Source organism: Leopardus geoffroyi, chromosome D1 (genome assembly GCF_018350155.1).
Source record: "Leopardus geoffroyi isolate Oge1 chromosome D1, O.geoffroyi_Oge1_pat1.0, whole genome shotgun sequence".
In the NCBI taxonomy this organism is placed as follows: Eukaryota; Metazoa; Chordata; class Mammalia; order Carnivora; family Felidae; genus Leopardus; species Leopardus geoffroyi.
Genome location: NC_059329.1, coordinates 60,521,039 through 60,539,863, shown reverse-complemented (window position 1 = coordinate 60,539,863; position 18,825 = coordinate 60,521,039). Strand labels below are relative to the sequence as shown.

Below are 18,825 nucleotides of genomic sequence, written 5' to 3'. Positions count from 1 at the left end.
TTAGTGGAAATGTAAAATGGTACAACCATTCTGGAAGACAGTTTGGCAGTTAAAAAGTTAAATATATACCTCCAGTATGATCTAGCCATTTCATTCCTAAATATTTACACAGGAGGGAAAAAAAACCACATGTCCATACAAAGACTTATATGTTCATAGAAGCTGTATTTGTTTCCAATTCTGGAAACATCCTAAATGTCCAACAACAGGTGAATGGATAAACAAACTATGGCATAATTATATAATAGAATGTTACCTAGCAGTAAAAAGAATTAAGTTACTTATACATGCTGCAACATGGATGAATCTCAAAATAATTGTGCTGAGTAAAATAAGCCAGGCAAGAAAAGGAGTACATATTGTATGATTCTATTTATATAAAACTCTAGAAAATGCAAACTAATGTAGCATAAAGCATTTCAGTGGTTGCCTGGGAACTGGAGCAGGGAGTGACCAGGAGAGATGGGAATGAAGGACTTTAAAAGGGGTATAAGGAAACTTTTGGGGGTGATGAGTATGTTCACTCTCTTGACTGTGGTGTGGTTTTATGGGTGTGTACATGTCAAAACTTATCAAACTGTACACTTTTTAAATTTTGTAAGTTTATTTATTTTGAGAGACTGAGAGAGACAGAGAGAGTGAGCAGGGGAAAGGCAGAGAGAGAGGGAGAGAGAGAATCCCAAGCAGGCTCTGTGCTCACAAACTGTGAGATCATGACCTGAGCCGAAACCAAGAGCCAAAACGACGTCGGACACTTAACTGACCTTAACCAACTAAGCCACCCAGATGCCCCTCAAACTGTATACTTTAAATGTGTGCCATTTATTGTATATCAATTACACATCACTAAACTATTAAACATTAAACTAAATACAGCTGAGGGCTGGAGGCAGAAAACACCTAAGTTCCTGTACCACAGGTCTTAGATGGTTGAAATGTCCAAGGTCAGATGTTATGGCAGCCACGGAGGTGTGACGTTCAAACCTCCTTCACAAAAGCCTGCTGCTGGGGGCACAGCTGATTAACAGTGCCAGCTGTTGCCTCTCTGGCTCTACCACCATGTAAGCAGAAACGTCACACTTGTACAGGCTACCCCCAGCAGATGACTTAGTACTGACTCATTCCTGCCAATGTCGGAGTCTTCCAAGGAGCACCCTTTGCTTGGGGATGCTTCTTCGGCCTGAACAAAACTTCCTCAGAACCACACTTCTGAATCAACACATTTCCTGGAAACAGGGATCCAAGATCTAGTTAAATAGTTAGAAGCTGACAGCCCGATGGGTTGGATGCTCCAATCAGGGAGACATTCAACAAGATCCTAATCCTCCCAGATTTGGCAGGGATTGAAGGCCCTAAGGAGGTTATTCTGCTCACCTGCCACCCTGTGAGAACATATGGAGGACCCGTGAACGGATCTCCTTGGTTTTGGCTCCATAGACAACAGGGTTGACCACAGGTGGTAGTAGCAAATAGATATTAGCCATAATCACATGGAGCAGGGAGGTAGGGCCCCCCAGCCTGTGCACCACTGAGAGCCCAATGAGGGGCACATAGAAGACCAGGACAGCACAGAGATGGGAGATGCAGGTATTGAAAGCCTTGAGTGCTGCCCCCTGAGAAGCCAGCTCCAACACAGTCTTCAGGATAAGAATGTAGGAGAAGCCAATGAAGAGGGAGTCCACACCCATGACTGAGAGGATAATGAAGAGTCCATATACTACATTGACCCTGGTGTCAGAACAGGACAACTTCATAATATCTTGGTGCAGACAGAAGGAGTGTGTGACCATACGTGTTTGGCAGTATGACAACCGCTTCAGGATGAAGGGCAGAGGGAAGAAGAAAACAAATCCCCTGGTCAGGGCAGCTAGTCCAATCTTGGCCACAGTAGGCCCTGTGAGCACAGAAGCATGCCGCAGTGGATGACAGATGGCCACAAAGCGGTCAAAAGCCATAGCCAGCAGGACAGCTGACTCCATGGCTGACAGAGCATGGATAAGGAACATCTGGGCCAGACAAACATTGAATCCTATCTCCTGGATGCCTGTCAGGAAGAGGCTGGCCATCTTGGGCATGGTGACAGAAGACAGGACTAGGTCAATAGTGGAAAGCATGGCCAGGAAGAGGTACATGGGCTCATGCAGACGCCTTTCCACACGGATGATGAGGACAATGGCCAGGTTTCCCAGGGTGGCCATGGCATACATAAAGCACAGGGGGAAAGCCAGCCAAAAGTGTATGTCAGGCCCCAGGCCAGGGATTCCTACCAGCAAGAAGTATGCTGGATGGACCAGAGTTCCATTTGGAGTGGCCATGACAGGAACCAAGAGCTGAGGCTTCTGCATGCCAGGTCCAGGGTCTACATCAGGGAAAAGAAGAAACAGCATTACGTCCTAACTCAGAGGAGAGAAAGGACTTACAAGGAAGGGCACTGGAGTCATGATGGTAGCAAACAGAAGATTAAATACTTGCAATTCTGAACTCCAGCCTCTCTGTGCTCTGATTCTCTTTATACTCACTTCCCTGGAGATCCCATTAGTGTCAGTGTGTGACGGCCCACTCAGAAAACATGCAACAGCTCTTCTTTGCCAGAGCCGAAGCTGTGGACTGGGACACTGCTCTTAACTACTTCTCCAACACAGCAGACCTGCCCAGAAGGTTCCACACTGACCCTAGCTCTTCTAGTGCACCTGAGGTTACGGTTGGTTTGGGTCCAGAGTGTGAGGCTTAGCCTGCAGTTGCCTTTAAGACCCACCCTAGTCTGATTTATGGCAGAAAGCAGGGGTTCAGTCTGGTACTGGCTTCAAGAGACAGACTTGTGTTTAGGCCTGAGGAGCATTTCTCAAACTTCCCTGATAGACTCATCTGAAGCAGTTATTGAGAAGACCATCCCCCACGTCTCACTCCAGGCCCAGAGAATCAGAATTTCCAGGGCAGGAAGTCGAGGAATCTGATTAAGGACAGTATCCCTTCTCCCCTGGTGATTTTTGTTTTAATCAAAGAAATTTGTGGAAAGCAGTTCTGGTGTTCTGGGAGGTAGGGAGATGGGGCTAAAGAAAGATTATCATTTTCAGCCCCCAACAAAGAATAGAACAGAATTTTTCATCAGGATCTCTGGACACCTGCATGACAGTCAGTCCCAGATTGTGCTTGGGTGGGGTATGACACGGAAACCAGATGCAGCTGAGACATGGAAAGAAAAGCAGTCCATGCTGCTGCTGGTGCTAGGGGGTGAACACAGGCACATCCCCCCTGTCTGCCACTCCTCTCCTTGGTGATCACATAACCACCAGGCTCAACTTCCTTTCTCTCACATACAACCCTGTGCTAAGCTTCTGTCCTGAGAACCAACCCTATAACCTGCTGCCTCCTCATATTTCTACTTGGATAGCCTATGGGCTTACGCTCATCTCGTCCCAAATAGAACCTCTTCCAAATCCAGTTCAGGGCAGCTACTCCCATCTTTATTTTTCTTCTTTTACCTCCACACGTGATTTTACTTTTCCAACTACTCTATGATGACCTCTCCTCTTATTTAATACACCCGCCTTCCCTCCCAACCTCATATCATCCACTCTGCTCTTATGAAATGGGCTTTCTAACTCACCCCCCTGCCTCTACACCCAGATATTTCAATCTACCTTCTGCATCACTGCCATCTAAACAGCAAAACCAGACATGTCAGGCTCTGTCTAGCAAGTTACTGGTGGCTCCCATAGCCCTCTAGTTGAAACCACTTGGGCTGCATTCAAGGCCCTTTACTGGGTGGCTCCGACTTCACTTTACAGCGCAGCTTCTCAATTTCCTTTTTCATTACTAATCACCACCACCACACATGTATTTGTCCCACACACATAATTTCCTTGGATAAATTCATTCCCCTTGCCTTGTTTCTTCAGTGAAGTGTAGGAGGCTGGAACCGGGGATTCCTTCCTGGCTCAAGCGATAGACAAAGTTGGAATGGGCCTCACAGTGTTTGAAGAAAATCCTCTCTGGGTAGATCACTGAACAAGGTCTGGGAGCCCGGGCCGCTGTAATCCGGGAAGTGCGCGGGCAGACAGACCTCTCCAAGCGGCCAAGCAAGCTGAGCAGAGGCCGGCTTCCCCCAGCAATGAATTGTGGCTGGATCTCCTGGTCTAGCTCCCCGCTCCGGGCCGAGCCTGGCTCACTCACCAATAGTGCCTCCGCCCAAGGCCACCGCGCAAATATAGTTTCTCCGGGGCCCTGGGGAGCGTGTGGGATGATGAAGGATGAATTCCTCCGAGCTCCCTAAGAAGCCGCACTCCACTCAGGCAGCCAAGGAAAACTGCGCCCTAAACTCCTACCCAAAGTAGCTTCGCTCTATTACCATTTATCCTAAGGCTCAGGAGACTGAAGGGAAGGCAAGTGCCATGGGGTGGATAGAGAAGGGATGATCTGTGCTGGAAAAAAAAGGAGCAACTGAACGGAGGCAACAGCATGCACCAGAAAGCGCACAGCCACTGATAATCTTGCTCAGGCTCCCAAATTCCCTATCCAAGGGTGGTGGGGAAGCACACGGTGAAGCCTCTTGCTTCTTGATGCTGCCCTCTCGTGGTCTGGTGGGGAAGCTGCAGCCTCGTGGATGATGGGCTGTAGCTCTGAGGATGACTCTTCAAGGACCAAGGACCTAACTCCTCGGTCTTGAATTTGAACCCCTTCTATTGCATCTTAGCTCTCCTTTCCTTTCAAACTAACCCTTTCTTCTTTGATCCACTAATCATAGCTCACTTGTCCCCCCAGAAATGGGACAATGTACGGTGGTTCTTTAAATGTGGGGCTCTGTCAGGAAACATTTGTGTCCAAACTGGGGTCCAACTATTTGCTCATGGTACAACTAGGCTTAACCTCAGTTTGACGAAAAATAAAATGAGATATTAGCAATTCTCCAGTGAATGTTCGTGTTCATTATTATTACTCAAAACAACTGGAAGAGCCAATGAAGTATGAGGAAATTTGGCTGAGATACTGCTACAACAGTCAAAGGAAGAAAATACACTGGGAAGAAGGAATGGAAAGCAGTACAGAAGGCTGCTGGGAGATCAAGCACTGTAGGGCTGGAAGTAAAAAAATTCACTTGATACCTTGAGAAAGGCTTGTGGGAAGAGAATCTTGAATGCAGCAAGTAAGGAGTAAGTGGGTTGAAAGGAAAGGGAGAAAGTGGATGTAGACAACTCTTTGAAGAGGTTTGCATGTGAAGAGACGGACTGAAATGGGCAATACATGCAGAATCGATAGTTCTAAGGAGTTTTTAAAAGTGTATTTTGGGGGCGCCTGGGTGGCTCAGTCGGTTGAGCGTCCGACTTCGGCTCAGGTCACGATCTCGCGGTCCGTGAGTTCGAGCCCCGCGTCGGGCTCTGGGCTGATGGCTCAGAGCCTGGAGCCTGCTTCCGATTCTGTGTCTCCCTCTCTCTCTGCCCCTCCCCTGTTCGTGCTTTGTCTCTCTCTGTCTCAAAAATAAACGTTAAAAAAAATTTTTTTTAAAAAGTGTATTTTGGAGCTACAAGAGATTGAACCCAATGTGATGGAGTTAGTGCAGAAGCTCCATGTTCTCAATATTCATAGAGCTCAGATCATTTAGGGCCTCCTAAGCCAAGAATTTGAGTATATCCTCAGCCAGAGCTCTCCATTGTTGGGTGGACCCTTTAACGCTGTTTGCATTGAATTTCAATTTTCTTACTTATTTTCTTTATTTCTTATGAAAAATACTGAAACAATACTATAGGGATATGCTATTATTTTTAAAGTCATATCATGGTCTATCTCACTCTGGAAGATACTATTCTTATTCTTCTAACAAGTGAAAAAATGTTTGAAAAGTTCCTGTGAAAAATCTCCATTCAAAAATTGTGGCAGCTTGGTCCTTGCTGTTGCTACCAAAAATTTAAGGGGACCTTCTCATTAAACATGCCTCAATTGAAGTAATAAATAGAGTTGAGAATTATGAATTAACATCAACAAAAGGACAGGTATTAAGAGTGAATGAAAGAGGACCATAAATCTCCTCTTAAAATATGTGCATCAGTATCCATCCCCCCTGTAAAAATGGACAAAAGATCTCATCATAAGTATGCAAAATAATCTCATAATGTTAAATGCTTTAAGTGAAATAAAAAGAAAAGAGAAAATTAGTCCCACCAAGATTAGGGTCAGGAAAGGTCTTCCTAAGGAAGGATGTTTAAACAGATACCTGAAGCTAAAAATTCATCAGAACAGGGAGTGGGATGAGTATTCTTACTATGGAGAAAAACATATGAAAGCTGACGGGCGAGAGAAAGCATGACACACTGAAGTGGTGAGATAATTTCACTGCATCTGGGACTTAGCAGGCAAAAGATGGAGGTAGAGTGTTTGGAGATGGGGATGGAGAGGTGCACCAAGGTGGCTCATGGAATCCTTATGAGCTGGTTTGGGGAGTATGAACTTCACCCTGGCATTCTAACGTCAATGAGAAGATGCTACAGACTGGCTCATGTTTGAAAGATCATACTAGCCACAGCATGGACAGTAATTGGTAGGAAAGATCTTAAGTGGGGCTGATCAGTGAAAAAGTTATTCCGATCACCTAGACAAGAGATTATCTAGGCTTAAACTGGAGTAAAGGCAAAGGAGAGGCAGAAAAATCTACAAGGAAATCTCTCCAGTAAGAAAGTGTTCTCTTGTTTCCAAGGTATTCAAATTCCATTTGCAAATGAGTAATACCATTGTTTTTTTGTTAAAAGATAGTGATGGATGTGTTGATACAGAGCCACAAATACTCACATTGAAAGAAAGCGTGGTTTTACCTGAAGATAAAAATGATTTCTTGTGTTAACAACCTGTAATAAGGCAAGAAAAAGAAACATATCATATGAAATTTAGGAAAAAAAAATTAATCATTATTTGTGGATTAGTGATGGTATATGTATAAAAATCCAAAAGAATCCATTCATAAGTAATTTGAATTAATAAGTAACTACATAAAGGTTACCAATTAGATAATTAGAATTAATAAGTATATAAAGGTTGCTGAATACAGGTTAATGGACAAAATTCCAGTGTATTTATTTATAAAATAGACATGATTTTTTAAAATCATTTACAATGGCATAGAAAAATCACATGTCTAAGAGTAAATCTAACAAAGGATATAGAGGACCTTCTACATAGAAAACCAGAAAGCATCCTTAAGAGAAACTGAAGAAGACCTAAAATAAATGGGGGTGGGGTGGGGAGGGAGATCCTATGTTCCTTTATAGGAAAAGTCAATAATGTGAAGAATTTAATTATCTCCCCAAATTTTTCTACAGATTCAATGTAATCTTAATAATATCCTAAAAGCTCATTTTGCAGAACTTGATAAGTTTAATTAAAAATTTATAGCAAAATATAAATGGTTAAAAGTAGCCACAACACTCTTAAAGAATAGAACTAACATGCGGGGTGCCTGGGTGGCTCAGTCGGTTGAGAGCCCAACCTCGGCTCAGGTCATGATCTCACGGGTTCATGGGTTCGAGCCCCACATGAGGCTCTGTGCTGACAGCTCAGAGCCTGAAGCCTGCTTCAGATTCTGTGTTTCCCTCTCTCTCTTCCCCTCCCCTGCTTGTGCTCTCTCTTTCAAAAATAAACAAACATTTAAAAAAAATAGAGCCAACATGGGAAAACTTGATAGATCAAATATCAAGACTTATTATAAAGCTATAATAATTATGAAAGTGTGATACTGGTGCAGGATGGACAACTGGGCCAATGCTAGTAATAAAAGCCCAGAATCACACCTACTAATTTACAGCCAGTTGTTATATGACAATGGTAGCACTATGTGACAATGAGGAAAGTGCCCACATGCAAGTGGGGGGGGGGGGGTGGGAGAGTGGGGGTGGCAGACAGAGAGGAAGACAGAGAATCCCAAGCAGGCTCTGAGCTGTCAGCACGGAGCTGGGGCAGAGCTGGATCCTACCAACTATGAGATCATGACTTGAGCAGAAATCAAGAGTCTGACACTTAACCGACTGAGCCACCCAGGCACCCCAAGGAAAGGAGGCTACTTTTAATAAGTGGTACCAGAACTGCTGAATATCCATATGGAAAAAGTTAAACTTGAACCCTGATTTCATACCACTCACAAATATCAATTTTTTGTAAACAGAAGTATAAAAGGCAAAGCAATTAAATTTTCCAAAGTAATATAAAAGAATATTTTCATGACTTCAGGTAAAGATTGATTTCTTAATGCCAGCTAATTCATTCATTAATATTTACTTATATGTGACAGGTACTCTTGTAATTGATGGAAATATATCAGTGAACAGAACAGGTAAATGCTTTTGTGGAGCTTAAATGCTAGCCACTATGATTTAGCATTACTTTGCAAGTATATCTGTCTAGATGCATTCCAAATAGTTTCATTTTTCTTAGGGTTCAGAAATTTCATCTGAAATTATCTAGGTATGGATCTTTCATTTAATGAATGAGCAAGCATCTTTAAACTTGGGTCTTTAGCTTATGGAAATTTTTTCCTAGTTATTTCCTTGACTATTGTTCATTCCATCTATTCCATCCCCTCCTTTCTTTGCTGCTGGAATGCTTATATTTGCCCTCCATGTCTCTTGTCTTTTCTTGACCAAGTTTATACATTTGCTGAAAAACAAAGAACTATACATGATAGACTTGAGCTATTTACCCAGAACATTGTTGCAAAAAGAAATGGCTACTCTGCTTCTATTCAGTTTCTTTCTTTCTTTTTCTTTCTTTCTTTTTCTTTTTTTTTTTTCTTTTCTCTTTTCTCTTCTTTTCTTTTCTTTTCTTTTCTCTTTTAATTTACACCTCAGAGTTTTAGGGATTCAAGAAAATGCTCCTATCTCTTCCCCCTCTTGGTTCAAAACCAACTAAACTTTCCCTACAAAATTTGCACTCTCTGCTTTATTGTCATTATTTCTAACAAGTTGCTATTGTTTACACATTGCTTTTCTTCTATAGCCATCTTTTTATTTTAAGACAGGATTTTCTCAGCTCTCGCTGATGTTGCACATTCATTTTTTTTAAGGTTCTCTCGTTTCTTCCCTGTTTTTTACTGGGCCATTTGATTTCTCATATTTGTTATCTTTTTTTCAAGCTCTGATATTTTTCCACATTACTAGCTTCCTTTTATCTGCTCATGGTTATGAATTATGGTTTGACAAATCACTGGTCTTAGCTGACGCAGGTTCTCATAATGTTCTGCCTTTTCAATGAACAGTAGGTTGGGCCTCTTCTTAGGAAGGTTATGAGAAATAGCCCAGGTAAGCTGGCCAGAAGACCCATGGAGAGATGAGGCAGAGTTCTTTCCACAGGTGCCAAATACTGGAGGCTCTGAAGTGAGGGCCTCCCAACATGGTTTCATGAGAGCTTTCCCCCAAAGGAGGTCAGGCTGCTTTCTACCATATTCTCAATAGATTCACAGGAATCCCAAATTTTAGAATGAATTTTCCTCTCTTTTGTGTGACAGGATTGTATATTCTTGTTAAATTTTATTTTCTTAGTTGAATTTTTTGACATACAAAGTTAGAAAGCGGAAATCAAAGTTATGTTGCCATCTTCCCAAAACCCTCTTGGGTGCAATGTTGAATCTTGATCTTCCCTTAGCATTATTTCATAACGGCCTTCCTTTTTACTGCACAGTCTTGCATGGTACAGAGCTCTAACTTCTAAGACCATGTTCCACAGTGCTGGCTGAATAACTATCACTGAGGGCAGTATTTCAAAGCTCTAAATCATCTATTATTCTCATCCATACTCACAATTGATAAAAATGATCTTAAAAGTTGGAGGGTCAAACCCTAAAAGACTTTAAAGGAAACTGTGCCTGATCACAGTATACCCATGAGAATCTTTTATATTGCTGGAAAGAGCAATGGGCACAATGAAGACTGAAATTCCTTAGTGTGGAATTTTTTGTTAATGGAAGAAAAAAAGGATTATAAATATAACTGAACAGGTACAAATATTTTCTTGATTTCAAACTCTTCAAATCACACTGGGGTACATAAGCTCATGAGTGACCATTTGGTAATAAACTTTGTGGCTAAACAATTTACTGAAAATTCCAAGTCCCTGTTCCCTGGTATACTTTCATATCTAAACATGTCAGTCTCCATCTTAAAACTTCACTGTGGCTTCAGATAAAGTCAAAACTCAAACTTCTTAGCAAGGAGAATGAGCCCTGCATGATCTGGTGCCTGCTGATCTCTCCAGAATCTCTCCTCTTATTCATGTTCTATGGTACCTCTGTGGCTTTGCATTTGCTGGCCCTCTACCAGGAATATCTTTTTGAGTCTACATATGACTATTTCCAGGCAGAATTAGAACTCCATTTTTACTGTTTATACTGTATTAATCATCTGTGTCCTTCAGGTCACATCTCTGCAGACTGGGGAAGGAGCATAGGACTATCCCACTTTGCAAGACCATTTGTAGGCAGAGCAAAGCCCCTCATATTTAGGTCTCAAACTGAAAATGGTACCACATACATAAGATCTTGATTTGTGGAGTCAGGGATTTGTCTTGGAAGGCAGGGAACCTCTACATTACATCAAATGGTAACAGTGGAGTAATTCTAAGTGGGCCAAGGGTGAATTAACCCCAAAGTAGCTAGAGATTTAGTGAGGTTATTTTAGGCTTCTAAGATGTTACTACAATGAAGTAGTAAATAGCACTATATATGTTTCCCCAAATTTTGGTGGTTTTCTTCTCCTTCTCCTTCTTCTTTGTAATCTCCTTTAAGTTGTATCCAGGATGGAGGTAGAACTAACTTCTAAGGAACTGCATATCTTGTCCAAAATCTGTCTCTGAACATTGACTATGCGTCAAAAATCACACTTGGTTCATTTATTAGTTACACCCTAATCAAAGCTGTGTATTTCAGAGATCTGGAATGTGGTTCCGAGAATAATAAATGTCATTAGTAAGCAGATAAAGAAGCAACCTTATTTTGAATTGCAGGGGGGCAAGAGCTGTGAATAAAATTATCATAAATCCTCAGGCCGATAAATAATTAAAAGAAATCTATAACAAGAATGTCATTGCTTTGGGTGGTGCCTGGATGGCTCAGTTCATTGGGCATCTGACTCTTGATTTTGGCTCAGGTGATGACCTCACAGTTCATGAGTTAGAGCCTCGCATCGGGCTCTGCACTGACAAAACAGAGCGTGCTAGAGATTCTCTCTCTCCCTCTCTCTCTGCCCACCCCCCACTCTCAAAATAAATAAATAAACATTTTTAAAAAAGAATGCTATTGCTTTGGTAACCAATTGGCTTAGAAACAATAGTGGCAGCTGTATACTCATCCATCTTAGTAGGTAAAATAGTGACAGTGTGTATTAATGAAGAGAGAGAGGGATACCTATGAACTTTAGAAATGGTAATAGACAAACTAAGGGTGTGTCAGGAATTGAAGGAGGAGAGTATCCTCCTTTGGAGTTGAGTTTAAAAAGCAAATGACGGAGCACTGGAGAACATTTTGATCCAGTAAATGTGTTGCTCATTCAAGTGGTAGAGAAGATATGTTGCTAATGTTAGAAGTTTAAAAAAAACAACAATCTGGACCTGCTTGAAATGATAGGAAGCAAAAAAAAAGAGGGAAATGCAATAGTAAAGGAAGTTAGAGTCATAGCTTACTAACCATGAACAGAGGTGACAACATTTATAGAAGTTCTGGAAAATACAAAAGCTCAATGAGAAAAAGCAAGAATATAGGAAGACATAGCTAGACCAAAATAGGCCTCTCTGGGTCCCAGAAAGCTTAGGTTCTGGAAGAAAATAGTAGCTCTGGTTCGGGAACTAGCTGTCATGATTTGTCCAGCTTGTGAATGTAAAGAATAATGAAAAACCTCCCAAGAAGGCCAGACTCACAGGAATCCCAGGCCAGTAAGTAGCTGTGGTAGCCACTTTGGAGAGAGCTGGAGTCTTTGGAATCCCACAGCAGATACAGAGAAATACAAAGAAAAAAGCAGATAACAAGGACTGTGGGAAATGTTGGGCCCTCACCTTTGCTTGAAATTTGTTTTTGTTGAATATCATGCATCCTGCTCAAAAGGAAGTAGATAGTGTATCCTTAGATAAGGCATACTCTCAATGCTGCATCTGGGATGCTTGGAAAGTATGGGGACAAAGGAAAGGGAAAGGAAAATGTAGCGGTTTTATAACATACATACTGATAATTAGGAGAAGAATGATACACTGAAAATTTCTAAATTGAGAAAACAAAAGTTTTTCATATACCATTCTCCTCAAAAAGAAGACTGTTTATATAAATATTTTTTTTCACCTCACATTCTGTGGGAATCAGCATCACTCCCAACTTCTTAATTAGACACTCCTGAGTCTAGCTCTAGACACTAAACAATAGACACATTTTGACAAAGAGAACAATTTTGAAAACTTGAAACCATCAATCTTTTTGTTTTTTCCCTCATTTTTTCCTTTCTGCCTCCTCCATAAATAAGATTATATTTCTCTTTAAGGACCTATGATGGCAATGTGGCTCTGAACTTCTTTTTGACTAGGGAAATGCTATTGGACAACATGGTGACTACATTTTATTCTGAGAATTCATGTGTGTTTTCTAAATTTTATGAATATAGAGTTAGTGTTTGTGGTGGAAATTTGTCATTCATTGCAGCCACTCATCATTGGATTGATCTTTCTGTGTTTGAGGAATTTCCCTCCTTATGATTCTACATCTCCCCAAGATGAAAACCGTAAAGTCACCTTCATGGCTAATTAATTGGTTTTTCTACCATAACAAAAACTCCAAAATCACAGGAGCTTACAACAAACATATTTTATTCATATGTTATGGCCTTGGCTGCAGGTAGTCTGCTGGGACTCTGATCCACAGGTCTTCTCATCCAGGACTCAAGCTGAAGGGGAGTTCCTTTCTGGGACATGTCTTTACTGTGGCAGAGGGATAATACGAAGAAGTAGTGTGAGCGTATCTCATAAATGGTCTGTAGGAAACTGAAACACTTCCTTAGCTCCCATTCCAATGATCCATGACAGCCACATTGCCAAGTCTGATAATGGCCTGGGGAAATATTCTCCATCTCTCAGGAGGCACTGTGAGTCATAAGACCTTGGATGGGGTTGAACACTGCCCTAACAAGAAAATAGATGGGAACAATAATCCAATCTACTACTGTGTGTGGAAGCATGTGATCTAAGTGCTGTCAATCATGCAAACCTGCAAGAAGCAGATTCAGAAGCTAAGAACATAAAAAAGCAGATGCCACACTGAATCATTCAGGTGAAAATTGTTAATAGAAGAATCCATCTTCCAGAGAAAGCAGAGGTAGAGATTCTAGTGACAGTTTCTAGTGCCAATATGGGAAGTAAAATATGAGCTGGCTATGTTCAATGGAGGTAGTAGTGACATTTCTACAGAGTAATTTAATGGTGTTCCTGCCTGCATCACCAATGAGCTACCTAATACTGCTTAGTAAGTCCTTTCTCTGATTAAAATATGTTTCTGATACTTTCAACCCTTACTATTAGTCAGCATTTTGGCTGGCTGGTTCCTAACTCAACCTTCTGCTACCCATGTCCAAGGCAATGAGTTTGGCCAAATCCCTCTAAACTGTATTATGCTCTGATAAAGCAACTACATCAATTTAATCTTTTCTACTATAGAAATATGCCTTCTTTTCCATCACCACAATTACATAGTTGGCCACAAAATATTTTCCCAAAGCAAGGTTGTAATGGAATTTAAAAAATAAATTCTTGGGGCACCTGGGTGGCTCATTCGGCTAAGCGTCCGACTTCAGCTCAGGGTCATGATCTCACAGCTTGTGGGTTCGAGCCCTGCGCCGGCCTCTGTGCTGACAGCTCCGAACCTGGAGCCTGCTTTGGATTCTGTGTCTCCCTCTCTCTCTGCCCCTCCCCGGCTCGTGCTCTCTCTCTCAAAAGTAAATAAACATTAAAAAAAAAAAAACTTTTAAAAATAAATTCTTATGCATTGTGGTCATAAAATAATAGCAAGCCTAAAAAAAATTACAGTTGACCCTTGAACAATGTGGGGGTTAAGGGCATTAGCCACCCCATACACCCTGCACAAATACCCACATTTAACTTTTGACTCCCCCAAAACTTAACTACTAATACCCTACTGTTAGCCAGAAGCCTTACCAATAACATAAACAGCCGACTGACACATATTTTGTATGTTACATGTATTATACACTGTATTATTCTTACAATAAACTAAGCTAGAGGAGAGAAAACGTTATTAGGTAAATTATAAGGAGAAGATAATACACTTACAGTAGTATAGTGTAAAAAACCCATGTATAAGTGGACCTGCACTATTCAAATTCGTGCTGTTCAAGGGTCAATGTACTCATATATTTAAAACTTCACTTATGGGGCGCCTGGGTGGCGCAGTCAGTTGAGCGTCCAACTTCAGCCAGGTCACGATCTCGCGGTCCGTGAGTTCGAGCCCCGCGTCAGGCTCTGGGCTGATGGCTCAGAGCCTGGAGCCTGTTTCCGATTCTGTGTCTCCCTCTCTCTCTGCCCCTCCCCCGTTCATGCTCTGTCTCTCTCTGTCCCAAAAATAAATAAACGTTTATTTTATTTTATGAAAAAAATAAAAAAAATAAAAAAATAAAATAAATAAAAAAAATAAATAAATAAAACTTCACTTATGGTGATCATAGCATAACATACAAACTTGTCGAATCACTGTGTTGTATACCTGAAACTAATGCAATGTTGTGTGTCAACTAGACTTCAATTTAATAAAAAGAAAAAAAAAACCTAATTCAACAATTTCTGGAGAAAACTACATTCAAAACTGTAGTTATAGTTTATTTAATGACAATGAAAGCATCATTACAATTTATGGGATATATAGCCTGACATAAATTTAGAGAAAACTTTATTCGCCCAATAAATAAACTAAAAACTAATGCAAAAAGTGAAAAAAAAGAAAAGAAAATGGGCAAAAGTAAAATAAAGAGTAATATAATAAGAATAACATCAGGAAAAAAGAAAGTTAAAATAACCATAAATTAACAGCTTCCTTGAGTGAAATGACAAATTAGACCTTTGGCAATAAAGGTAAGTCTCTCAGGGAAAAAAAAAAAAAGTAGTAGTAAATGCATAATATTAGCTATCATAATCAAGAAAAAGTCTAGAAATGAAGAAAACTCAAAATTAAGATAATACGTTTAATTTGGATTGCTGGACCCAATTTCAACCTGTGAAGGAGTGGAAGAGGTTTTTCCACAGGAACAAGCAATTCTCAAACACATACAGGGTGAGAATTCAACTCAGTTCTAACACTATCCACCCCAAAACTAGCATCAGATCCACAGGTTAAGGGTTCAGTCCTACAAGACCGGCCCCTTCTACCCCCCAGCCCCCCAACACACACACAGGTTGTTACCTGTGCTACTACCTACTGGCTATAAACCAGAGGTCCTCTTTGGGTTCAACTAATTTGCTAGAGCAGTTCACAAAACTGGATTACTGATTTATCATTAAAGCATATAACTCAGCAACAGCCATATGAAAGAGATGCACAGGGCAAGCTACAGAAAAGGACACAAAGTTTCCATTTCCTCTCCAGGGGCGCAACTCTCCCAGCACCAACACACATTCACCAACCCAGAAACTCTCCCAACTCTGTCCTCCTGGGTTTTTATGGAGGCTTCATTACAGAGGCATGACTGATTAAATAAATCTTTGGCCGCCAGTGATTGATTCAACCTCTAACCCTTCTCTCTTCCCCTGGTGATCAGAGGTAGGCCAGAGGGCAAGACTGAAACTTACAGCCCTCTAACTGTAGGTTTTCTTGGCAACCAGCCCCCATCCTTAGGTGAGGTCCAAAAGTCATCTCACTAACATAACAATAGACACCTTTGTGGCTCTCATCACAGAGGAAATTCCAAAGGTTTTAGGAGCCAAACATAGGAAAGACCAAACATATATTTCTTATTATAAATCACAATATCACAACTTTGCATAATTGTACACTCATAAATCATGGAAACACTGATACTGAGGAAAATTACTTACTGAAACATTCAAAATTTAAAGAAATCTAAATAGATACCAATACAATGAACTGTAAAGCTATTTCTTATTATTTTTTAATCCAACATAACACTAAGATCAAAACCATTAACAGTATTTGTATGACTCGTTCCGCAGTCAACCATCCAGACTCCTTCCTGACTGTTATATGCAACTATCACCAGTATAAATATATCTTGGTAACTATAAATAAAACATGATATAAAAATGTGCTCTTTTTAAAACATCACGCATACACAAACACACATACATGTGCTGTACTTCCATTCATGGCATCTCATGCTGAAGCCACACCGAAGTAGGTCTTCTTCCTACTATTGCTCCTTTCCTTTGCTTCTACAGCTGCTCCCTTCTCTACATCCTGTTCTCAGTGTCTTGGGATGCCTAATAGCTAATACACACTCTTAGAGACTTCCTAATCACTTTCACTGGCCTCCAGTGACTCGGGAGCACTTCGAAGAAGGCTCTCCACCTCCTCTAGACAGAATTCTAGGTGTTAGCTTCTAGGCTCCTTATGCCCCTCCATCCCTGACTCTCTTCCCTAGACTAACTGAGAGTGTTAACAAAGGTCTGCTCTGAGCCGGGATTTCTTCCCTCTTAGCTTGGGCTAATGCTGAGTGGATGGGGGAGGGAAACCCTAACTTCCCTACTTTGACCCTGGGTAAGTGTCAGCTTTGCTTTCTGGAAACTGACGACAACTGAAAACACTGGAGGAGCAGGAGGTCTTACTCTAGTATAAGAGGTCCAGAACGAGACTTCTGAGGTACAGTGGGGCAAGTATTCATTGTCTGAGAGACACTTCTCTTAGCCTCCACCCATCACAGCTTTTCCTTCTGATTGTTATGCCAGTACCAGAGGCAACTATCTCCTACCCTCTAAAGTTCAAGCCTAAGCTTGAATGAAGCCTAGTGAGGCTTCAGGGACTGTACCAGCTTCTCTACCCCCTCCTTAGCCCCACTTCCTCAATGCCCTCACTTCCTTCCCTGCCTCCCAATCAGTTCTCAGTCTTTGCTTTTCCTATGGTAACATTCTTCTCCCACAGCACAGACACGATCTTACAGCTAGCCACTCACCTTGTCCTGGTCTGTCTTGGATTCAGGCAGAGGATTGCAGTCTGCAGTTACAGCCTTGCAATGTCTCCAAAATAGAGCCTCGCCTGCATACACATGTCTGCTTTTCACAGCAAACAAGGCACCCTTAGTGAGGCTGGAAAGGACACCTTCTCTGCACAGGTGACAGGCTGATAGGTCTTCAGATGCTCTCCATCCAGCCTTCCCTTGGTGAACACAAGCCCTCTCCCCCAGCAACCCTAAGGTGCCCTTTTGTCTGGGCCTTTGAGAGTCAGTCATGGTCATGGACAGTTGCAAGTTACAAATGAAAAGGATCTCCCCCATTAACTAGTTCAATTTCACCAAAGCTCCAGAGAACAACTGACTTGATCTTGAGCTCCTGAAGAGCAGACACTATGTGGCCAATAGCTGTAATCCCAGCATCCAGTACAAGAGCTGCAAAAAGTTGATGCTCAATAAAAGTTTAAAGTGGCTTGTTTCACTAGCCCATTCACTCTTCTGTTAGGGCAGTCATTTCTCTAGATCCAGGTGAGGAAGAGGGTGTAACTCAGACATCAGTGACATCTTTTTTTCTTGTATTTGCTCATTTATTTCAGGAATTTTCTGGTCCTCACTCTTCATTGTTCCAACCATGGTCTGGACCCTGACATTGGCATGAGGATCCAAAGCGTACAGACCCAGCAATGAAATCATTTGGAACTGGGTTTCAATTGGAGCATTTCCTGGTTACTCTCCACGTGGACAGGCTATGCCTTGCTTACCCAGTAAACACCTAAGTATCAGGAAAAGGATAAGGTGCTGTGAGTACAAAGAAAAACCCAAAACACTGCCTTAAAATAGCAGTTTGTGTGTGCACACGACCGTATCTGTGTCTTTGGCTGAGAGAGGGGTACCAGTCTTCTAAAAATTAAAAAAAAAAAAAATCAATGACAATTTGTAATCAGAGATTCCACTTCTACTCTACCAGCTCCCAATATCTGTTTCTAACTTTTTTTAGAAGTATTTATTTTGCTTCCAGTAAGCATACATTAACATACATTGTTATTATTAGTTTCCGGAGTACAACATAATGATTCAATTCTTCCATACATCAAGACAAGCGCACTCTTTAATCTCCATCTCTGCCTCTAACTTTAAAGTGGATTATGGCAATAAGTGATGAGAAGTCGCCTGCATACGTATTAAAGGGTAAGAGTTCGCCAGGAAAATTCAGGAGGGTTTTTTTTCATGAGAACCCTGTGTCTGCAGCCTGGAGCCAGGAGAGGTCGCTCATCGTACAGAAAACTGCATATGTGTGCCCAGCCCTGCTAAATTGGGTCACAGAACTACTCGTGACTGACCTCGTATGCCGCCGACTTTAACACAGAAAACTGGCAAATGAATAGTATTAGGTCCGGTGCTATTACCCAAAAAGAACAATGCCCGCTGTGAAAAGCCTCTAGTCAGCCGGAGAGGAAGGGTGACACCGCGAGGTTCCTTAGGACCAGAGTCAGCAGGGCCTGGGGGTCGTCGTTCGCGATTCTCAACCCTTCCACCTGTCCTGGGACTAACTCCTGGGCCCCTTCACAGCTTAAGAGACTCTGAGTGGAAGGAGCTAGAAAAACCCACGTAGCAGAAAAAAAAACACTGGCGCTCCGAGAGCCAACCTCCGATTGGCTAGGATTGTCTCGATCCCTGCCTGTGATTG

The 18,825-nt window shown here is 41.6% G+C and overlaps 1 protein-coding gene across 1 annotated transcript; it reads right to left on the bottom strand.

Annotated features, from left to right (window-relative positions):
- Positions 1 to 798: 798 nt before the first annotated feature.
- Positions 799 to 2,953, bottom strand: LOC123601240 (olfactory receptor 51D1). The gene has a single exon (XM_045484245.1). It carries the CDS (start codon positions 2,385 to 2,387, stop codon positions 1,371 to 1,373), a length of 1,017 nt encoding a protein of 338 aa, XP_045340201.1. The 5' UTR covers positions 2,388 to 2,953; the 3' UTR covers positions 799 to 1,370.
- Positions 2,954 to 18,825: the final 15,872 nt, after the last annotated feature.